The following is a 24,051-nucleotide window of genomic DNA, read 5'->3' as shown; positions in this document are numbered from 1 at the left end:
TCTGTTGTTTTAACCCTCCCTGGGACCTTGTGGAAAAGTGTTGGTAAGAAATATTTTAAGTAAATAGTGCACCCCCTTCCATACCTTCTTCAAGAGGGACGTGTGTGTTACAAATGTCCCCAGCATGAAGGAAGGAGGTCACTTAATCATGTGCTGAGAGAAATGTCGCCTAATAAAGGCACTGCTTTCCCTGTAGCATCCAGTAACTGCAGGATCCAATAGTTCAAATTTTCCTAATAGTTTTAATATTCCATTTTTTTAGCATAGTGACTTGGGCTGCACAGGTAGAAGATAGGTGTTATTGGAGGAAGTGGAGCAAGAACTCAATTTAGACCCAGTGTTAAAGTTTCAGTTCCACAGTGCATTGTCTACTACAGTGGTACCTTGGGTTAAGAACTTAATTTGTTCTGGAGGTCCATTCTTAACCTGAAACTGTTCTTAACCTGGGGTACCACTTTAGCTAATGGGGCCTCCCACCGCCACCACGCGATTTCTGTTCTCATCCTGAAGCAAAGTTCTTAACGCGAGGTACTATTTCTGGGTTAGCGGAGTCTGTATCCTGAAGTGTCTGTAATCTGAAGCATCTGTAACCCGAGGTACCACTGTACTCATGATGACCTATAAATTACCTCCAGCTTAGAGGCAGCATGCTACTGAACACCACCTGCTGTGAGGACCAAAGCCTGGGAGAGAGCCGTTATTTTCATGCCCTGCTAATGGTGTTTTTCAAAACAGCTAGTTGGCTGCTATGGAGAAGCAGGATGCTGGGCTAGATGGACCATTGGTCTGATCTGGCTGGGCTCCTCATATTTTTTGTTATCTTCTCAGTCACTGCAACATTCAGGCTACTGATCTGAGGCCAGTGTTTAGTTGCAACACTTCAGTGTATAAATTCTACATTCAAAGTTTATATGGAAACAATTTGATTCTAAGCCTTCTTAGGCTCTGTCTTCACATTTTTAAACATACAGTGCTTTGGGCTCTAAATTTTAAAAATGCATTTGTATTTAATTAACATATTAACAAAGACCAGAGTTGAGGAAGCCTTTGCACAGGACTGCAGCGCCGGTAATATGCAAGAATTGCTGTAGGTGGTGAGAGTATTCATTAGCTAAGTCAGCCAGTTGGAAAGCATCAGTAGATTGCTGAATGTGTATCCTATCTTGGCTTGTTTTCAGGTAACGCAAGAGGAAGGTCAACAACTAGCAAGGCAGCTGAAGGTAACATATATGGAAGCATCAGCAAAAATACGACTGAATGTAGACCAAGCTTTTCATGAGCTTGTCAGAGTTATAAGGTAAGCCCATGTATTGTAAATATATTGAAATGCACTTTAACAAAAAGAAAGAAAGAAAGAAAAGAAATACAGCTTCCCTTTGATATCTCTGTATAGGGAAAGTGCCTGAATACTGTAACAAAATGTAAACTACTATGTTTTTGTAACACTAGAATTAATGTGAGGCACATAGGAACACACACTTTTTCTTTTTTCTTTTGGCAGATGTGTAGCAATTTCCCTTTCATCTTGTTTAAATGTATCCACCTTGACACTGTTGTCACTGTATGACTGGGTCATTTAACAGTATCATGTAATGGGGAATGTTAATGTTGCCAAGAGTTCCAGCGTGAATTGTCCTATATAATATATTTACCCCTGTGTTGTTATAGACAATGTATTGTGGAACTGCAACATTGACACTGGGCACTGACTCAGCTTGTTCTTCTACAGTACTACCCTTTTCCTTCAGGACAACACTGTGTTCAGTTCACCTTCTAAAAATCTCCTTAATGAGGATATGTAGTTTTTCTGTTAGCCTGACATTGCCAGGAAAGCGTAAAGTGAGCACTTCTCTTGTTCATAGTCTATCAGGGTAGATGGAAAGCCTTTCGCTATCTCAAGCTTCCTGTCTTTAATAACAAAAAGAAAAGTGTTATAAGCAGGAACACTTGCTGTTTAATGTAAAATATCTTGAAAAGCTACACACATCAGACTCCGTTACTTTAACTTGAGCACATTTTTCATTCAGTAATACTCCTATTGGGATGTGTTGCCTATGTTCCTGTTTTGAGTTCTAGTAATCAATAGCATTATACAATCAAGCTGCACCTACATCAAGCGTGTATTAGGATACTCCAGGGACTTCTATGGCATGGGACAGCTGTTGCTGTGCATCTGGCCTCTAGAAGGGGTGAAGCCTTCAACCTAGGCTGTTTCTACAGTCCTTTCCAACCAAGCATTGACAGAAGTCACCATGCTGTGGGAGAAGAGGCTAGGATGAGACATTTCAAGTATTGCCAACAGTGAATGCTCCACAAAACCTGATCGGATCTCCACAAAACACATCAGTCTGGGAGCTAAAAGGGTCTCTTTATTCCCTCGAATACCTCGGCTGCTTGCTGCATTGCTGCAATAATATCACACATATTCCTAAAAGATGAAATCTGCTTTCATCTTCAGACCTATGCATATTAAGAGAAATGGACAATGGTCTGTATTGACAATGCAGCTGTATTTTTTAGCAGAGGAATCTAGGGTCAGTTGAAAAGCAAAGTTAGTGCCTCTTTTATATATGGAATTGCATTGGACTGGAGTGTATTGTTTCTATGGGCATTTTTTGCTTCATTCACAGGAAATTTCAAGAGCAAGAATGCCCTCCTTCCCCAGAGCCGACAAGGAAGGAAAAGGACAAGAAAGGATGTCATTGTGTCATCTTCTAAGAATCCTCTGAACCAAGCTGTCAACTGCCAGATTAATTCTACCTTTCTGCCTACCTTTCTACGTGTCTCGGTGTTTTGTCTAGCCTTATATGTGCATGTCGTATAAATGGTCACCAAAGTAGCCTTAGGCTAAAAGAACAAGGCTGACCCAGTCTAGAAGACATCTTAGTCATCTCAGGGCAGATGTCAAAACACTAAGGCTTCTTTTAATACTTCCTGGTTTCTTTCTCCTCTTGTGTCAAGAAGCTTGCACCTTGTGGAGTTTTATTCACAAAGGAAACAAAACAATATTAAACAAGGTATTGAAGTCAAGCTTAAGCATTGCTGGTATGGGTATTTTTTCCACTTGTGACATCTGTATTAATTACACTTGAGAGGGAATCCTCTGATCAAAATGTAGAGTATTTTTTTAAAAAGTGGATTTGAAGGTTTTACCCTTTGGTAGGTTAGACTTCAAAATTCAGCTTGCCTTACAGGAAGCCAATACACTGAATTTCATTGTCAGTAAAGATTTTTTGTGTGTGTTTCAGCTCTTGTTTATGCTGCAGCTTTTTCAGTGGTCAACAGTCTACTGTATTTATTTTATGGCTCCAGTAACAGCTACAGGATTTATTATTATTACAACTATGTGGCCAAATACCTGTGCTCACTCTGGACTTGGGCATTTGTTTCAGTTTTAGAAGATTTTACATCATGGTTTGGAATAAATTGTGTCTTCCTTTTGTATTTTCCAGGTAAGGGATTCAAGAAAACTAAACCTGTAGCTGTTTTTTTGTTTTTTTGTTTTGATGTAAGATAAAAAAAAGATGAATTTTCTCTTTTCATTGTCAGATGATTAAATGTTTTTTGCTATATACTTTTATACATTATTTTCTTATCAAACTAGTTAACAAGTATTTTTATATGTTTGTAAGCAAATATGCTTTCATGGCATAACGTGTAAATGTAAAGATGAGTATTTAATTCTCACAGTACACTTTTAACTGACAAAATTAATGCAAGATCTGCAGAACTGTGGTAGAACCTCTTTTCTGTTCCAGTTGTATACACCAGTGGCCGATTATGTGCCTGCCCGATGTATCTGTTAAACTGTCATGTTTTTCAAATTGCCTTCCATAACCTTTACAAATGACTGACCATTATGTGACTATTAAACTGTACAAACCTTTACATGATTGTTCAGTTGTGAATGCTGTTCAACTTTGAATGACGCAAAATGTAGCCAAATAATTCAGGCTTATTCTGTGACATTAAATACTGGGTTGTATTTGCAGTTTTTGTCACCTCACCAAAAGTATAAAGCAGGTTATTAAACATACCCTGGCATTAGTTCAGGTGCTAAAATTAAATAGGATATATAGTCAGGGCTTTTTTTCAGCAGGAGCTCAGTTCCGGCAGCACTCAGGTGGGCACCATTTCCATTCTAAGAGAACAAGGAAGAAGTTCATGGTGAGCTCCGGCATCTCTTTTTCTAGAAAATAGCACTGGATATAGTCATTTATGGGAAGAGAAATTCCACTGTCTATTTTCTTTTAAGCACTGGATCAAGGTTTGGAGAGGATAAGAGACCAGTTTCTGAAACAGTAATATGGGCTTACACATTTTCAGGCTAAAATAGCTCAAGAGCTGTCTGATTAAAAGATGACAACCCATCCTGGTGTAAAACAATGCTCTGTTAAATTGTTGCAAGCAGATACTTCATGGCTGTTGAAATGTAACTTGAATGTAGAACACGTTTAAATTGCTCACAAGCAGAGGTTGCATAAAGGGTTCTTTCCAGTTCAGTTGGAGCCTCTGCTACACTCGTAAATCTTGTGCAGAAAACCTGTAATCACACCACCAACTCTTTGGGAAAGAGAGTAAGGAACTAGATTTAGCCCCCGCCCCACTCGCCTTTTCCTTGGGCGGAAAGAAGTATTTGGTACACAGGCACATGCCAATTACATTGGAATCTTGTGTTCAGTTTGTTTTAGGAGAAACCCCATTGTGAAACCAGTCTGTGGTGGTAGAATATGTAATAGTTGTATCAACCAGGGTGCTTCTTAACTTTCAACTTACGAGCAGTTTCAAGGCACAAGTCCCAATGAGGATTCAGCCCTCTTCATGTGCAGAGTTAATTATGTCCTTTGTTCCTCTCCCATCCTTCCAAAAGCACAAATCACCTTATCCAGAGCCAGATAAGTTGGGACCAACTTCACAAGTGCTCTTGGCTAATGAGCGTGTCACTCTGTAAGTAAATCATGGGAGAATTGGCAAGGTAGTGCATGTACAAGCAAAGTAAGCTTGTACATTGTCTTCCCTTATTTGTCTCGAATCTTCATTGAAGAGGATTAGGAGCAGATCTTAGACTCATGTACTCAGTCCTTGATCTTCCCAGACCTTATTTGTGATCCCTTCGCTCACCTGTATTGGTATTTACTTTATTATCTCCTAGGGCCAGAAGATAACTTTCGTAGTTCCCTTCCAACCACCAGTGGGAGGAGAGTAATGCATGAGCCTAAAGCCCATTTCCCAAAACTTCCTGAAGAATCTGAATAGTCATTTTTGAGATGACCTTTTGCTTGCCTGGGTTATAGGTAGGGGTGTGAATGTGAAGGGAAGAGAGAACCTCTAACCTTGTGTGGTTGGAATGTAGCCGTCAACCACTGGTCTGCAACACCTGGAAGGTTGTTCACTAGAAAATGCAGGCCTCAGTTTGGAAAAGATCCAAAATGGGAAGAAGCCAAACTCCTTCACCACTTTGAATCAACAAGTAGGTACGCACTGCACAAGATGGCTCTGTTTTGTGTTCCTGGGATAGGTAAAAATAAATAAAAATAGTCCCATGAACAGTTGAATCCAGTCAAAGACGACTATGGGGTGTGACACTCATTTCACTTTCAGGCCAAGGGAGCCGGTGTTTGTCCTCAGACAGCTTTCCGGGTCATGTGGCCAGTATGACTAAACCGCTTCTGGTGCAACGGAGCACCATGACAGAAGCCATGGAAACACTGTTTACCTTCCCCCTGCTGCAGTACCTGTTTTATCTACTTGCACTAGTATGCTTTTGTACTGCTAGGCTGGCAGAAGCTGGGACAGAGCAATGGGAGCTCACTCCGTCGTGGGGATTCGAACCACCTACCTTTGGAATGGCAAGCCCAGGAGGCTCAGCGGTTTAGACAACGCCACTGTGTCCCTTACCTTACCTTACCTCCTGGGATAGTAACCAACTAAACAGTTGGGTCTGCAACAGGCCTTGCCTTCCCTCATCTCCCTGCTCCCCGCCCCAAATATGGGAGGAAACTCACAACAGATTTAGGGGCACACAGGGTAAGGAGGAGAAGTTATGTTGCACAGCCAAAGGTGCTTAATGCATTTGGAAATCGTCCTGGTTTTTGATATCCACTTGTGGCAACTTATTGTACAAACTCCATTTTCAACCAGCTCTCTCTCTCTCTCTCTCTCTCTCTCTCTCTCTCTCTCTCTCTCATATATCAGACCTACACCTTTTTAGTTATCTGGTGGAAAATGAGATACTTCCAGAGTTGGGAATTGTGTGGGTACATGGGAATGAAAAAACAATTGGAAGCTTTGGGCTGAATCCGGCTGCCTGTCTCCTTTCTCTTGCTTAGCCCTTGATGCAGTACATGCCTTCTGCTGTTCAGGTTGCTCAGTGAAGGGCAGAGAGAGAGAGAGAGAGAGAGAGAGAGAGAGAGAGAGAGAGATGTCTAGCAGTGCTGCATCCAGTGCCCCTTCAGCTGGCCAGAAAGAGCAACTGGTGTCCCAGTTGTGTGCCTTTCTCAGCAACCACAGAAACTGGCTCTGGCTCCACTCAGTCGCTTCATACAGGATGGGAGAGGATGCAGCCAATATCCCAGCTGTTCATGCAGGGCAACTGCAGCAGCAGCACAATACGTAAACTGGAGTTGACTGTCTCCTGCATTTAGTCTGAGTTCCTATGTCTGTCTGTCTGTCTGTCTGTCTGTCAAGGGGCGAATGACCTCATTTCAGTATGCATGCCCAATAGAAATTCTGAAGGTTGAAAGCAATCTGTAAAACAAAACAAAACAAAAAACAAAAAGACACAACTTTTCTGTACACCTGTCTTTATTTTTCAGTTTTGGCATTGGGCCAGAATTCACATCTCTCACTGAAGCACCAGTTGCTGTCCACTCTCTGGTTATTAGTGCAGACCAAAGTTGCAAAATACTTTTGGTATAAATGGCACCAAATGGCTCTGAAGTGGTGCACTGATTGTTGGGAATAATAGCAGAAGAGACATCAAGAGGTGTGGAGAATTTGTTCTAGCATCTAACTCCCACCAGCTCTCTAACAAAGGTGTAGACCTGACCATGATTCTATCAAGTAGGATAGGACTCAACTTTACTCAGTGTATGGCCTGTTGTCTTCTAACTTCACTGCAATCTTTTTTTTTATGCATGCAAACTTTGCTCATTCAATACCATTAGCACAATGGCATTCTCTTTCTGGAGTAAGAGCCGCATCTGTTCTTAATAGCATGGTGTCAACTGTGCACTTCAATGCTAGAGAAGTGAAAGAAGGCAGGGACAGTTTGCTCTAGATGTTAGTCAATCTAGTGCTGTGCTCTGCTAATGCAACACAGTGATGTCTTAGAGAGAGAGAGAAAGTGTGTGTGTGTGTGTGTGTGTGTGTGTGTGCGCGTGCGTGCGTGTGTGTGTGTGAAAGAGAGAGAGAGATTTCAAATGTCAAAAATACCAGTGACATTCTAGGGCTTGGACATTGGATTGTATTAGATGCTACACGATCTTCTTCCTCGTAATGTCTGGTGTGGCACAAATTGTGCCATGATGTTACCACATTGTCATCTGGTGCAAATGTTACCCATTAGTCACTCCCCCATATTAGATTTCCATATCTGCAAAGTACATAAGGATTAGCATTTGTAGTGGCAATCTCAGAATAGCATAGCAGTGCATGGTCAGCAGCCCTGGCTGTTCAAAGCAAATGGTGGAAACAAAGGATTGGTACAAAATTATTGGATAAGATGTTTGGGAAAGATCCATGCAACACAGAAAGATTTGATCAACGCAGCAAAAGATGGCATTTGAGAACTCAATAGTAAAACTGACAAGCATGAACAAGCCTCAAGAGGCAATAAATAGAAAGGCTATTCTCCTCCCCCTCACCCCTGTGTTATCTCAGTTCTTCCATGTGGAAAGGAAGAATTCTTTTTTTGTTTTTTGTAGAATGATTTCTTGTTTTCGGAGTGATTGGTCTCAAAATTGTTAGCGTTTCAACGTGTTATCAAACTGGCATTCCCCCCTCCACTTGCACAAATGGGATCTCTTAACCCTTTTTTGTGTAGCGTTTTTTTGTTCTGTACCCAAATTGTTGAACAGGTGCCTGCGTTTTAAGATTATTATGTAAATTCAAAAGCTTAATCCTTGGGTGTCCTATTAGATCTATTTCCCTTTTGTCTTTTTCTTAACAAGATGAGCTACATCTAAAATGGATTCACTTATCTGACAAATTAATAGATATAGTTAGGGCAAATAAGCCTTGGATTTTAAGGGTGTGGCTTCTATGCGGGTGCGTCTTATATTTGGGCCAATACGGTAGCAGGGAAACTTAACAAAATCATCTGAAAAGCAGCAGTCTGCACAACAGAAGCTTAAAGTTAGAATGCAATCAAAAGCTGTATTCTGAGCGGAGGTTTAGATATAAACCTGACAGATTATATATAATTTATGGTAAATCAATCAATCTTCCTCTCCACAAAGAAACCTCAAACCCTGGTATCAGCACTTTGTATGTCAAATAATCTCATATTGGAACTAAATGATGAAAACTCCCTGTGGTTTGTTTTTGGTTTTTTTAATTAACACCCAGGAATGTAGGGAAAATGTCTGAAATCTGAAGAATTAAATCATTGACTGAGGAATGTTTTTGTCTTAACTTCTATTTTCCACAGAGAAGCAAAAGCATGTGGTTTCCGGAATAAGAGCATAAAGCTATTTTGAATGAACTTTTAAGTATTATGAGAATTCCTGAACTTTCTTAACAGGTGCAGTTGGCCTGTGCCAACAGGTGTGCTTTTTTAAAACCTCCCTTTTGGATTGCTGTAACGTCAAGCCCTGATGAAATCTAACTTTTCTGTACACTGAGAATGGCCAGATCACCAACTGTAATTTGAGGCCCATTCAGGGGAGTTGAAAGCTAATAAAGGATTCTGTTTTGTTTTTTTTCAGGTAAGCTTCACTGTAAGTAAACAGGCACTAAGGTGAGAAAATGTATCAGCTTGTCAGCTGTGACTGGCAGTCTTGGCAATTGTAGCAAAATATTAGGCTTAAAAACAAGTAAGTTCCACTTGGAGAATATGCATCCAAGTCGTTTCCTCTCCATAAGGATGGCATATCAAAGGGGGCACTTTACCACATGAAAAATTGCTGAAGAGACTTAGACTTTATAACAGCAATTACAAGTTTTTTAGGAGGTGAAGTAAACTAGTGGCTGACATGTGAATTCACCCCTGTTATAATGTAATTGTTTCATTTGTTTTGATGGCAAATGCTTGGATGGCTAACTGCTAAGATGGCTGCCCTCGATACTGTCAATATCATGGGGAACTTTGTCAAAAGCCTTACTGAAATCAAGATGCACTATGTTCACAGCATTTCCCTGATCCACCAAGTTTGTAATTCCATTTTAAAAAATCAGATTGGTCTGATATGACTTATTTTTCAGGAAACCCATGCTGGGTCTTAGTAATCACAGCATCCTTTTCTAAATGCTAACAGACCAACTGTTGAATTATCTGTTGTAGGACCTTCCCTGGCATCGATGTCAAGCTCACCGGTCATTAGTTACCTGGGTCTTTTTTTGTACCCCTTTTTGAAAATGGGGGCAGCTTTTGCCCGCCTCCAGTCTGTAGGGACCTCACCTGTTCTCCAATAATTCTCAATTCTTGGTAGCTTGGCCCAAGTCTAAGTAACCTTCCACCACTGCTTTCATATATCACTGCTTTGAGATTTATGTGCTGCTTAATCATCCAAACTTCTTAAGTGGTTTACACAACACAAAATATGCATTAAAATTAACAGTAGAAGCAATGAATATGGCTCCAAGATGGTCCTGCATAGCACAGAAAGCCCAGGCTTTTCCTCTGCATACATCCTCCTTTCCTGATGCCTGGACATTGGGGGTAGGGAAATTTCTGTGACTCCTGGGGGGTCTATGTGGCCCCACACCTCCTTCCTATGCATATGATGCCCTTTTGAGGCCTTGGCCCCAAGATGGAATGACAAGAGTAATTGTGCATGGGTCTGTTCTTCTTTTTTGTTACCTGTGAGGAGAAGCCACTGCTGGCTGTAAGCTTTCCACAGAGCAGGAGATCCTTCCCAGTCAGAGTTGAACCTGGCCTAATCCTATTTATAGGCTCATCTATATCTGCAGCTGAAAGACTCCAGATCCAAATATGGGTATATGGGAGGAGACTTATGAGGGTCCCATCCAGCCAAGGTTAAATTGCACCTAAACTCAACTTCCCTCACACACTAAGTCCTCACACACTAAGCCCTCACACACTAAGTCCCTTACTTTTGTTTGCACTTGGCCATTTTCATTGGCGTGAGAACTCAGGGAGGTGGATTAGGCCTCAGAGGACACCTTTTATGCAGCCTGATAAAAAGGCTTATAAGAACACAGTAGTCTGGGGATGGCGAGGAAGCAAAGGCTAAAGAATGGGGATTATTTTATTTACATTTGCTTCGGAGAGGTCTGCTGCAGGGTGTGATTTGTGGCTCAGATATGGCAATGCCGGAGATTGAGTAGAATGGGCATTGTAAAAGTATTAGGTTCCCTCTATCACAGCCTCCTTTGTCTTCCTGCTTAGATACAGCATTCTTTGCATTGTCGAGTGTGCCAGGAACTCTGACTCAATTGTTTTCTTTAACTGTTGACAGCTGAATCAACAGTTTGTCCAGCAGAGGGGGCCTTGAACATACTGCAGGCAGCAGAATTTTTGCTTAATAATTACATAGTTGAGAACGAGCTTGGATGAGCTTCAAATCGGGCTGAATATTTCTGGTTCCAGCAAGCAAAGAGTGGGAGAGGGGAGGTGCAAGCTGGCAAGGAAGTACAGGACTGTATATAGGCTGTCTGCTAAACACAGTTACATTAAAAGCAAAGCCCTTGTTGCTGGAAGAGGGAAGGGAGATCCATTTCATCTTTTAAAGGTGCCATTGCTTTTCCTTGTTTCTGTTTGGCACTACAGGTTGATATATATTCTTTTCTGCAGTCCTCTCTTGCTTCTAGAAGCAGTTTTAATCTGGATTTACTGTATTATTTCAGTTACTTTTTGACCATTTGAAGTACTTTTTCATTGATAATGTCATTGTTTCACTCTTAAACTATTTTGAGGTTTTATTACGATTGCACAGTATATAAATATTGGTGTGTGTGGGGGGGAATCCCTGTCAGTGAGGGTGATTAACCCTTATGAGCAGGGTATAAATGATAAAATTATTATTATTATTTGTCAAGAAGTATTATTAATTGCCTCTGTGACACCATTAAGATAACCACAAAATTGGGACCAGAAGCTATTCTAAGCAGATACAAGGACACCTAAATTGTGATTAGACCAAATCAACAAATGTTCCAAGCATCCACCTGTATTTTGGGTAACAGCCAACATTAGTCATGTAGAGTAAGCCCAGTTAGTCTACTTTGATATTACCCTGTATGGAAGCAACATCACATTATTTTGTTCTATGGTAGCTGATGTGAAGAGCATGGTTTTCCAGCCACATCTGCCTTTATCTTTTGCCTCTTATTAGGAATTCTACCCCAAACCCAAAGTTGCTCAGCGAGGTTCCTTTCTCTAGCCATGATTTCATCTGTCTTTGCCTAAGTGGCATGTTTGCTCTTCTAGGCAACAGTAATGGAAAGGTTTGTTAGGACTGAGACTAATACAGAGCCATCTGTTAGCCTGGGATGAGGTCTATTGCAGTTCAAGATACAATTGAGCATGAGGTTTGGTATTTGCTGTTAGCGAAGCCATCAACAAGGCTTTGTCTTAAAGCAGGGATGAGGTTGGACTTGTAAAAGGGTAAAAGAGTATTGGGATATGATATATAATGGATCAAAAAAAATGTTTAAAAGGACATTTCCAAAAAACCCAGAGTCCTTTCGGTTGGGGATAATTCAGAGGGAAATTCTTAGGTGTCAAAAAAGGCTATTTATGTACGCTACCACCGCAACCCGTGTTCTGTTAGCCCAAACATGGAAAATGAGCGAGGTCCCAAACAAAGAAGAATGGCAACTTAAACTGATGGACTACGTGCAGCTTGCAGTCTTAACTTATAGAATAAGGGAACAAGAAGAATGCACATTTAAAGAAAACTGGGAAATGTTTACTGAATATATTGTTTACTGAATATAATGTTTACTGAAAATTGTCTTTATTTAGAAATGCTGGTATTATTAAGATAAATTCAACTTCCAGTGATGGATGTAACAATGGATTACTGAATGTTTTAGTTCATGTAAAATATGCAGGGATGTATAATATGCAAAATGAACCATGGAAGGAGAAAAAGGGAAGTCATTGCTTTAAGGTTGTTTAAATGAATATTTTAAAATGTAATTTAGAATTATTATTATTTTTAAAAAAAAAAACAGGGATGAGGAATATGTGCCCCTTCATTTATTGTTGGACTGCAACTTAGTCCCAAGCAGCTTGGCCAATGGTCTAGGACAGGGGAAACTATAGTCAGCGCTCATTGGGGCTGATGAGAGTTGTAATCCAAAACCTCTGAGGGGCACCCCATTGGAGGAGGGTGTTATAGTGCATTTCCAGGTTTCAGGACAAGGACAAGGAATCTGTGACCATCCAGATGTTGCTGGACTATAGCTTCCACCATCTCAGACTATTGAGAGAGGCAATGGCTTGAAAATACCACCCATATGGAAATCACATTGACCATATTCACATTTGTAGCACTATGATATCACTTTAACCAGTCATGGCTCCCCCCCAAAGAATTATGGGAGCTGTAGTTTGTTAAGTATACAGAGAACTGTTACAGTACCAATATTCCCCTCACAGAGCTACAGTTCCCAAAGTTCCTTGTGAAGAGGGATTGATTGTTAAACCACTCTGAGAACTGTAATTGTGTGAGAGAAATTAGGGTCTCCTAACAACTCGCTGTGGGTTAAACCACAGAGCCTAGGACTTGCCGATCAGAAGGTTGGTGGTTCGAATCCCCGTGACGGGATGAGCTCCCGTTGCTCAGTCCCTGATCCTGCCAACCTAGCAGTTTGAAAGCACGTCAAAGCGCAAGTAGATAAATAGGTACCGCTGTGGCGGGAAGGTAAACGGCGTTTCTGTGCGCTGCTCTGGTTTGCCAGAAGTGGCTTAGTCATGCTGGCCACATGACCTGGAAGCTGTACGCCGGCTCCCTCAGCCAATAAAGCGAGATGAGCGCCGCAACCCCAGAGTCGGCCACGACTGGACTTAATGGTCAGGGGTCCTTTTATCTTTACCTAACAACTCTCAGCATCTAAAACTACAGCTCCCAGGAATCTTTGTGCATGACTGTTTAAAGTGGTATTACAGTGTTTTAAAGGCAAGGTGTGAATGTAGCCATTGTGTGGAGACCCCTGTCAGCTTTCTATTTCTTGTGTAAAGAGAAGGTCAACAGCTTCCGGTCTTAGACCTCAGTGTGAAATACTGTAGTACAGTATTTTGTTTGTCCTCATTTCACTGAAATGTTCACACTTCAGAGTTGCTCTGATACAAGCAAATATTTGAGGTCATCCATAAGAGGTTTGGTCCCCAATCAGTCATTTCCTTTTGACAAATTTGTCTGAAAACAGCATTTTTTCTTTAAGGACATTATTTGGACATCGGGTGAATTTGGGGCGCCAGCATCAAGCTTGATATGTATGTGATTTTTCCAGTTTTGAAATCTTTTTAGCATTGAGTACTGAATCAAGGAGAGCCTCCAGGGAAGAGCTCTGCAGAACTGGGTAGCGCTTGAGAATGAAAGAAGCACAAGAATGATTTTATTTCCTAACAGGCAGGAGCTGAAAAAAATAAAAATCTGTGTCATGTATTATGAAAAAACACAGCAACACTGATTCTACTGATGGTGTAATGCACTATGTATAACTTCACACTTTTAGAGAAATTCTAGAACCTACTCTAGATTCTGTTCTGCACTGGGTTTTTTAAAACACACACACGAGAGAGATTTGTTAGATAAGGGTGTTGATAATTAACATGGATTGATGCTGATGTAGGAAGGAACCATGTTTGGTCTCTTTTACAGGATTGTCTGGATCTAATGATACTGGATTGGCACGATGAAGCTACTTCCAAAATGTGAGAAAACAGGCCTTAGAAGTAAGCCACAGTGGGGTTCAACTCCCAATTAGGCATGTTCAGGATTTTCCTGCAAGGTCTCTCATCCTCCTGTTGTGTGATCAAAGCAGGAAAGCAAATTGCACTCTGTGTGTGTGAGGAAGAGAGAAAACCAGCAACCACATTGACTCAGATGTTTGTTACGTTGTGCTTGCTCCAGAAAGCTTTGAGTGCTTTATGCCATGCGGCAGGTTAGTCTGAGAAACAGTGAGCTGTAAAAGGGAGCAGAGACCCAGACAGTCTCTTATTCAAAACCTACGTTGTTTAACAGGGCTGTAGCTCAATGGAAGGGCATGTGTTTTGCATACAGAAGGTCCCAGGTTCAATCCATAGCTGTCAACGTTTCCCTTTTTTTAAGGGAAATTCCTATTCAGAATAAGGGAATTTCCCTTTAAAAAAGGGAAAAGTTGACAGCTATGGTTCAATCCCCCATAGACAGGGCTCTGAATGTCACCTACCTGAAAACCTGGAGAGCCACTGCCAGTCAGAGTGGCTAGATTGTCCAGTTGTCTGATCTAGTTTAAGGCAGCTGCCTGCATCTCCAAATGTACACTGAGAAAAGCAAATACAGTGGTACCTCGGGTTAAGTACTTAATTCGTTCTGGAGGTCCGTACTTAACCTGAAACTGTTCTTAACCTGAAGCACCACTTTAGCTAATGGGGCCTCCTGCTGCCGCAGCACGATTTCTGTTCTCATCTTGAAGCAAAGTTCTTAACCTGAAGCACTATATCTGGGTTAGCGGAGTCTGTAACCTGAAGCATATGTAACCTGAAGCGTATGTAACCTGAAGCGTATGTAACCCGAGATACCACTGTACATGTCTTGGATCATAGTTAAAGGAGCACAGCAGTTGGGTGATTTCACGCTTGCCGTGTCACATATATGAACTAAGAAGCAGCTCATCTTTTAGCAAAGCTCATTTTTGCAGATTCCCTCTTTTCACAACAGCCCTCTGCACTCCCCCCCAAAAAACTGCTCGGCAGGCTCAGTGGATTAAAAATGTTAGATTTCCAAGTAGTCACAGGGGCCGGCGGCTTAAGATAGCGCTCAGAGCAGCGGGGAATTGGCAGATCTGCATATTTCCTTGCTTCTACATCTTTGCATTGTTCTGCAGTTAAGCAAGTTGTAAAGGGGCATCTAGTCCCTTTTGTGCCGTCACCAGTGTGTGCCCTCGTACAGCAGACGCCTGAGTTGTAGGGCATAAATTGTCAAAATTGGAAGCAGGTGAGGGAGCTGCAAAACAAGGGGATGCTTTGCTTGTGGGAAAATAGGGACGAGCCCTCTGGATGTTGCTGGATTCCTCTCACACACCACATCTCCCCATCCTCCCTCCAGGAAAACAAGAGGCATTATCAAGAGTTCAGGGACCATTTCCAGGCATAGAAAAGCATTTGAGGAGGGTGCCAGTGCGGAGAGCCAGTGACAAGTGTGGTGGGTTGTAAAGAGAGGCCTGGAGGGATGTTTCATGCCCACAGGTTTGAGATTCTCTCCCTTTGCGCTACCATATAACAAACCCTCAAACTTTGGGATGCTACACTGCATTTGCGAAAGATTTAGTGGAACATCACTAACACATTCTGGCCTTCTACCCCCCATCCTCTGAAACGAAGCCATTGGCCTACGTTGCATGTCACATTAAACCATAGTTTAAAACAATGATTTAATGAGAGCAAGCAATGTGCTGGTGCGTAAAAGTTCCTGTAGCATCTCTTCCTCACTCTGCTCCCACACTGCAGACAAAGCAAGCCAGAGGCTGGCTTGTCATGTCCTCTGAACCTGGACGTTCGGTTTTCCTCCCCCCCAAACCCAGAAGTGGTCAGCGAGGAATTAACCTTGATTTTATGAGTTGCGGTTTGTTTGGAGGAAACAGACCATGAGCCTGGGTTCAAATTATATAAGCCCAACTGTGGCATAGTTCATCCATAGCAGGCAGGAGTAGAAGAAGAGCATCATGGGAACTTTGGAACAGCATGCTGCTAGTTCACATTAAATCATTGTTTGTTTAATGTTACATTTAATATTTAATGTATTGTTTTTAACACTCGATTGGGTGTCACCCAGAATGGCTGGGGAAACTCAGCCAGATGGGTGGGGTATTAATAATAATAATAATAATAATAATAATAATAATAATAATAGTAATTCATTATTAAACTATGATCTGATGTAATTTTGAACCAGGTTACTCTCATTAACAGAATTTGCTGGTTGTTGTTGTTGCTGCTGCTGCAGTTACTATTATTATATCAAATTCTGTGATCTGAATTCTGTAATTCTGCCTGCCTGCCATCTGCATTTGCTTTTGTTTCCACCACTGATCACTAGCAATCATACCATTATTATTTTTTAAAAAAGGATGATCAGTTGCTTTGGAAAGCATTGTAAGGATTACAAATCAGTTTAATCACCTTCCCAGCACACACCTGTAAATGCTCTGGGGGAGCGCATTAAGGAAAACAGGTGAGATTAGCATCCTTGACACTCTCTGCACATTTAGTCCAAATTGTAGTAATTTCAACCCACTTCTTGCAAGCAACTAAGTGTCTGCAGATAATAGGCAAAGGGGAGGCTAGGCTGCCGCTGTTTCCATTCTCAGATCCAAATTGCATTGTTCTCACCGAACAGAGGTTAGTGCCATTGTGGGGAGAAGCGTTAATGAAACCTGTTTGCACTAGTTGTTTACCAAGCCTGAGGGCTGATTTGAGGCTTCTGCTGTGTGCATCTCAGCTGAGTTATTTGCGCTAAATACACCTGAGAATTGTTGCTGGCACAGTGTTATGGTGCTGAAAGCTGCACTGAAGTGAAAACAGACAAATCTTCACACACAATAAATATGGACTAAGTATCAACAATGGAGAACTCACTTTTGGGAGGTGGCTGGTGGCTTAACAAAAGCTGGGCAGCCTTAGTTAGGGAACATGTTTCTATTGCCTTGGATCCTACATGAAGCAGTAAGGACATGATAGCACAGCCTCGGACTGGTATACCTGAAGGAGCGTCTCCACTCCCATCATTCAGCCCGAACACTGAGGTCCAGCTCCGAGGGCCTTCTGGCGGTTCTCTCATTGTGAGAAGTGAGGTTGTAGGGAACCAGGCAGAGGGCCTTCTTGGTAGTGGTGCCTGCCCTGTGGAACGCCCTCCCATCAGATGTCAAGGAAATAAACAACAACTTTTAGAAGACATCTGAAGGCAGCCCTGTTTAGGGAAGTTTTTAATGTTTCATGTTTTATCATGTTTTTAATCTTCTGTTGGGAGCTGCCCAGAGTGGCTAGGGAAACCCAGCCAGATGGGCAGGGTATAAATTAATTAATTATTGTTATTGTTATTCCTTAAAATCTGGCATTTGTTGTGGCTTGTGCTTTCATAGCCTACAGCCTACTGAATTCTTGGATGCAGTATCTCTTCTTGGCTGACTTCTGCAATGTTCTCAGAGAAGCAAGTCACTGAGCATGCTCCCATTGCTTTGGAGAGAAGGGATCAGTTGATATGCCCTCTGCTGGTTTTACAGTGTATCCTTCTCCTCTTAATAGTGATGATAACAGCATGGGTTGATGCTGGCCATGATCCATAACCATCTTATAACATACCCATACCCATCTTATAACATACTCGATTTTGATTCACACACCCACAAAGCCAACTTTGATTCAAATTGAGAAAAAGGACAGCCTAGCTAGGACAGTCTCATACCTCCTCCTATTCTGAGCCATGTTGAATAAGATAGCCATTCAGATTCCCCTTGGTTAGTACTGCCTGCAAAAGTTATTTATCTGTAGTGCATAAATAGTATTATTACTATTTTCTTGGCACAGTATTTTTTTATCTCTCCTGAGCAAAGAGTGAAATACTTTTTGTTGGTGAAATGCATGAAATCACATCTTCTCCTGTACTGTGTATGATAGTCATGATACAAAGCTGCATGTGGTCCTCAAATATGCATCAAATCCCTATTTTGGGGTGAATCCAGAGTAAGAGCAATACATTGGAAGTATATGGGAGGAAAAGGAGGAGGTGGTGGGGTGGTTCACTTAGCATCTATTCGTAACATGAATTTTTAAAATAGATTTGATGAAAGCTCTTTTCTCTTTCAGATACAGTGGTACCTCGGGTTAAGAACTTAATTCGTAGTGGTGATCCGTTCTTAACCTGAAACTGTTCTTAACCTGAGGTACCACTTTAGCTAATGGGGCCTCCCGCTGCCGCCACACTGCTACTGCACAATTTCTGTTCTCATTCTGAAGCAAAGTTCTTAACCTGAGGTACTATTTCTGGGTTAGCAGAGTCTGTAACCTGAAGCGTTTGTAACCCAAGGTACCACTGTACTTAAAAGAGAGAGGGGGGGGCATATTTAAGTGTGTGATCAGAAGAGTTCAAATAGAGAAACAGGGCCTTTATTTGAGTTTCTACATTACATTCTTACAGCTTGCTCTTACATGACAATTCTGTTTCAGCAGATTTATCACTGAGATACTTCAGGCACCTTAAGTATGACATCCATTGTACTGGAAATCTTAGAGATGAATCTAGCTGTTGCGCGCATGAACTTCTGATTGTTTTATTTAGCAGTCATTTTCAACAAAGGTGCTGAGACCAATAACAGAAGCTTTAAGTTGGCATAGGAGGCTAAAAAGAGCCTTAGGGTGTGAATTGAAATGATACACAGAACAAAATATTAATGAAGTTCTGCTGATTGACAAGATTTTCTCCTTATTTGGTGCAGAGAGCACTAACACAACCCCCATTTTGTCACTGCACTATTTTCTTGCCTGTTCAGGTCTCCACCGCATCTGAAAATGTTGGCTGGTCACCAATTCAGACAGACTGCATTTGCAGGTTTTGTTGACACCCTCTATTGCAAAGGTGGCTAATCTTATTTGAGGGTTATTTTTCCTCACAGCCAACCCTACGACACATGACGGTGGTTACAATTGATGGGAGATGATGTCCAATCACTTCTGGGGGGCCTTCCCCATCTCATCTTTGGGAGCAGCAGGTTCCTGAAGCCAAAAGGTGGAGGAGGCAGCAAGAATCTTATTGCGCAGGTACCATGGAAACTTTTGCACCCACCAGGTCTCACCTTGTGCAGTGTCCAGGGCCGGATTTAGGTTCGATGAGGCCCCAAGCTACTGAAGGTAATGGGGCCCTTTATATGTCCAGCTGTCCTTTGTCAACAACAAATTGTTGCCAATTTTTGTGGTAAATAAATGCTATATGGTAATTTATGGACCTAATAGGTATCTAAAGCCATTTGCACAGAACACAATATGTATTTTGTCTAAGTAATTGATATAGAAATGAGCAAACCAGTGATATTTTATGGAGCAGGCTAGCAGGTGGGGCCCATTACTTACATCATAGGAGCCTACACAACACAAAACACTGTTGCTGTATGTAGGTTTTATTTTATTTGTTTTTTATCTTATATCTTGGAAATGTACATCCAGGGTTTTTTTTCTTTTACATTTTTTGGGGGCCCCATGAGAGTGGGGCCCTAAGCTATAGCTTGTTTAGCTTATATGTAAATCTGGCACTGGCCGTGTCCACTTCTGCCTATCTTTGTGTTTGCTCATCTAGTCACCGTTGGCTGTAGCTGATGTTCAGGGAGAGAGCCCTGTCTGTGTTATTTCCAGTCTTTGCCCCTTCGTGTGGGAAAAGCCCAGTCAAAGCAACCAGCAGTGTCTGCACTATTGCAGTCCCTTTCATACTCATATCCAAGACTGCCCAGCCACAGCTTGCTCTCCATGGATGCAGAAAGGAGCTTGGTGGCGGCGGCAGGAATCGGCACCTGGGGAAATCCACTTCTCCTCGTTAATTTCAAGCAGCCAGAGTGCTGCAAGCATGACAATAAAACATTTGTTGCCTTCTCTCCTGTTGGTGTGCAACTGCATGGGTGCAGCAAGGAACAAAAATAAAACGAATACAAATAATAATATAATAATTCATAATATTATTGCTAATAATTAACCCTGTAGCGGAACGAGTCCCACGGGACTGAATGGGACTTGCTTTGGATGAAACAGGAGCATGCCTGCAGGCACTACTAGACTGTTGCAGACCCATATTGAAATATAGCTGCAATAAATGTCGCAGTGCAACCACCGTTTGAATTCCACTTCTGGCCGATTGCGGAAGAGCAGAGCCTCAGCTGTGATAAAGGGCCCTAGAGTACGAACGGCCAATTATTCTGTTTCATGGATGGTTCATGGTGCAACACACTGAATGGAACAGCCATCCAGCACATCTCAAAGGAATGACTTCACTTCGGTCACTTTTCCGAATATGTATGCGTGTGCTGGAGAAACTTGTGTTATCACTGCGCTGAACATAATTAAACTGGCAAGGAGGAAGGCAGGAACAATCTCCCAGCATTTCCACACCACCTTAAAGGCTACGCTCACACAAAAGGCTGTGATCTTTGGAGCCAGCGGTCTGTGGATAATATACCAGGACCATCTGTTTTACACATGATAGTGTTAAAAAAAACATAGCCCTATACTAAAATAAATAATGAAGCCATGTGTTGTTAAAGCTATTGGGGCAGCAGAGTACAAAGTATAAAAGCCTTTCTAGAAGACTCCTCATTATGCATTTCACAGTTACTTGAATATACTGTGTCTCTCCTTTGGAGAAACATTTCCGTGTAATCCATTCAACCAAATTTGTGATTCTCTCTCTCTCTCTCTCTCTCTCTCTCTCTCTCTCTCTCTCTCTCTCTATCTCTCTCTGCTTTCGATAGGTTAACTTAATGGGAATGCACACTGCCAGCACATGGAGATTGTAATGTTCAACCTGCCTTGGCAACAAAAGTGATTTTCTAACAAATAAAGGGTGCCCTATAAAAACCAGACTTCCAAAAGGATTTAATGTCTAGCTGCTGAAACACAGCCTCATGCAGTATTCTTAGAATGAGTTGCCTTGTGAAAATTTCATAAATAAGGGACAATGTAGCATTTGAAGTATCTCAAGGGGACATTGTGATCTTCTGTAATAAGAGGCATCCCTTAAAGTTATTTGATTCTGGTAAAACTATCCTTTGCCCAGTATTTATCATCTTTACCAGGAGTGTCGTGTGTGTGTGTGTGTGTGTGTGTGTGTGTGGATAAGTCCCACAAAACACCTGAGGATCCTTGTTCGTTCTTGATGACAGTGATTATGTGCCATCATTTCCTCCTTGCTCCCCATTTAAATATTTCTGTTACATTTAAATCAACAAGGAATCATATAGCACCTGAAACACATTTTATTATGGCAATTCGTTTAGTCTCTTCAGATTCACCATAATAAATTGATTTTACTGCATTAGGTTAACACGGCTTCTCTGGAATTCGCTCTGATTGTATCCCACCCACCTTCAAGAAATTCCATGGCATTCACAACTGAATTCATGCAGGATTTTCACCAGCCTTGAGAAGTAAGTTAAGCTATCAGATGAGTTGCCAAAGTCAACCATGACTGGATAAAGGGATTGCTCTGGGTGGCTCACCCACTAACTCAACACCTTCTGGGATAACCAGAGACTGATATTTCTATTTGCTGTCTGTAGTCATGTATAGTCTTGCACGCCACCCCAATCTCTGAGTGGTGTGAGTTTCCAGATGTGTACTCAGGGTTTGTATTTACTTCGGAAATGAGGCACATCCTATGGTCTTTATTATATATTGTTTGTTTACATATACATATAATGTGAGCCTGTGATGGAGGAGTTACAGATAGGTAGCCGTGTTGGTCTGCCATAGTCAAAACAAAACAAAAAAATCCTTCCAGTAGCACCTTAAAGACCAACTAAGTTAGTTCTTGGTATGAGCTTTCGTGTGCATGCACACTTCTTCAGATACGAAGATGTCTCTGTGATGGAGGAGTTCACAGTGTCAACCCTAAGAAGGCCTTGATTCTCTCGTAGCCACAGCCTTGGATTCCTGCAGAAATCAAGCATGGCTCTCTCTCTCTCTTTGCCTTTCCAGCCTACAGCTTTTTGCATATCATTTTTATTAGTTTTACATTAATACTTTCCATTACAATATCTCCTCATATGATATTATATTATACATTTTGGCTTTTTAGGGCCCTGACTTCCTTCAAACCTTCCTTATGATTTTCTATCTTTCATTTCAAATTTCTGCATTTTCACTATCTAACCATTGCTTTAAAATCAAAAACATTAAAACATCATACTTACTTATTCTTATCGGCAGTGGTTTTTGTACCTTTCCTTACAAAGCTTCTTGCAATCCTACCAACGTATTTAATTGAATACAATTGTCTTTCAAATACAGTAATCTCAAAATTTAGTCCAGTCCTCGATGAACTTTTGGTCCCATTGTTCTCGGATTCTTCCCGTCATTTTAGCCAGTTCCGCATACTCAATTGCCATTCTTCCTTTGTCAGTAATTCCTCTTGTTTCCACTTCTCAGCCTACAGCTTTTTGCATCCAGCCTTTAGCTCACATCTCTTCAAAAACTCATCTCTGCCTCTGTCTTTCTAACTTACCTGCAAGTGTCCCTGTATAGGGAAGCTTTTTAAGGTTTAAGTTTTTACTATGTTTTTATATGTGATGGAAGCCACCCAGTCAGATGGGTTGGGTACAAATAATTTATTATTATTATTATTATTATTATTATTATTATTATTATCATCATCATCATCATCATCATCATCATCATTCTCCTTAGTGGCTTGTCGCCCAGGCTATCACCTCCCCTGGAGGCTAGTCTGGCTCTTTCAGGAGAGGCATTTGGCTTTGTGGAGAATCATGAACATGAATGGTCCCATATAAATAATAACAACAAGATCAGGTTTATTTTACATGAAATAAATGCAGTGCTTTGACATGTTAAGCATGTGAAGTATTTCCACTATGTTGTCATTTGGAGCAATGAAAGCAATGTCTCTGGTTGTGGCTCTCATGTTACTGAGTTCAGCATTCTTTGGGCTGGCCAGTTAGTGGCTTAGATTTTTTTTTTAATTAAAGTGTTGCAAGTCAAGCACTAGAATTAAAAACAAACAGAACCACACGGGGGGTGGGGTGGGGGGGGTTTGTGGCTCATTTGCATATATACAGAAAACAGGATTAGAAGTGTGCTTTTTGTCAAAAACAAAGCAAACAGAGTGCTCTTCACACAGCTAAACCATTGAACAAGTTACTCTGGGGCTGGTGCTTCATTTCAGCTAATACGCAGAGGACATCATAATTACATGTCCATCTGAAGGTAGCATTTGAAAGATCTAGGGATTATGTTATTGGCCATTGAAAAGTGATGGGGGGGGGAAGGAAGATGGAGCTGTATCTGTGGAAACGAGCATAAATAACAAAGAAATGCTGCAGCAGGAGTTACATCGCTCCTATCCATGGCTGCACATTTGTACAAACACTTGAAAGCTCCCCAGCATAATCCTATTGTCTGCCACCGTCATCTTGTATTGCCAGAGAAACAGCTGAAATCATGTTCCAGACATTGGCACAGAACATATGAATCACAGCTCGGGGAGAATCCCCTGCTCTTGAAAAGACAGTGGTACATTCCTTCAATTGTGAACCTCTACTAAATTGGTTGCTGTGCATTTAATTCTAGTCCCACTGTTCAGTGCTTATAGGTGTTGTACAGCATCTTTCCAGTCGGACAGGATTTTCAGAGGCAGGTGTCTCTGTCTCTCCCCTTCCTTCTTTTTAAAAGGAACTCTTTTCAGCCATTCTTTCGATTAGACAATCGGAGAGACTGCAGGGAGTAGGCAAGCTCTCAGCTGCAAAGAATGGATGGTGTCAGTGGCAACAGGACGATGTCTTACAGTCGGTGGAGTTATGACAGGTACTGTGTTTTGCAGCCTTTGACATCACCCCTCCTTACAAGGTAGACAAAATTAGGCAAGACGATTCCTAAACTTACTGTTGCCTTCTCATTAGAAAAGCTTCACAGCCTTTGCCCTATTAAAATCAGTGTTTACTTTTGAG

At 41.5% G+C, this 24,051-nt stretch overlaps 2 protein-coding genes and 1 long non-coding RNA gene across 4 annotated transcripts in view; all 3 read left to right on the top strand.

Moving 5' to 3' along the window:
- RRAS2 (RAS related 2) overlaps window positions 1-3,888 on the top strand; it is a 32,922-nt gene extending 29,034 nt beyond the window's left edge. The window contains exons 5-6 of the mRNA XM_083716229.1: window positions 1,179-1,297; window positions 2,631-3,888. Coding sequence (XP_083572355.1) covers window positions 1,179-1,297; window positions 2,631-2,718 — 207 coding nt within the window. The 3' untranslated portion in view covers window positions 2,719-3,888. The remainder of the gene's footprint in view (window positions 1-1,178; window positions 1,298-2,630) is intronic.
- Window positions 3,889-10,855: 6,967 nt separating this feature from the next.
- LOC310851791 lies at window positions 10,856-19,139 on the top strand. Its single transcript, XR_014567815.1, has 3 exons — window positions 10,856-10,913; window positions 14,013-14,086; window positions 19,003-19,139. It is a non-coding gene; the product is annotated as an uncharacterized lncRNA (long non-coding RNA).
- A 4,517-nt stretch (window positions 19,140-23,656) lies between these two features.
- Window positions 23,657-24,051, top strand: part of TUB (TUB bipartite transcription factor) — a 122,697-nt gene continuing 122,302 nt past the window's right edge. The window contains exon 1 of one of the 2 annotated variants that reach the window (XM_083713330.1): window positions 23,657-23,908. In XM_083713330.1, coding sequence (XP_083569456.1) covers window positions 23,853-23,908 — 56 coding nt within the window. In that variant the 5' untranslated portion in view covers window positions 23,657-23,852. The remainder of the gene's footprint in view (window positions 23,909-24,051) is intronic. The other variant, XM_083713327.1, reaches the window with a different exon arrangement.

Source organism: Podarcis gaigeae (assembly GCF_964106915.1).
Source record: "Podarcis gaigeae genome assembly, chromosome: 1".
In the NCBI taxonomy this organism is placed as follows: domain Eukaryota; kingdom Metazoa; phylum Chordata; class Lepidosauria; order Squamata; family Lacertidae; genus Podarcis; species Podarcis gaigeae.
This window is presented reverse-complemented; position numbering and strand designations above follow the sequence as displayed.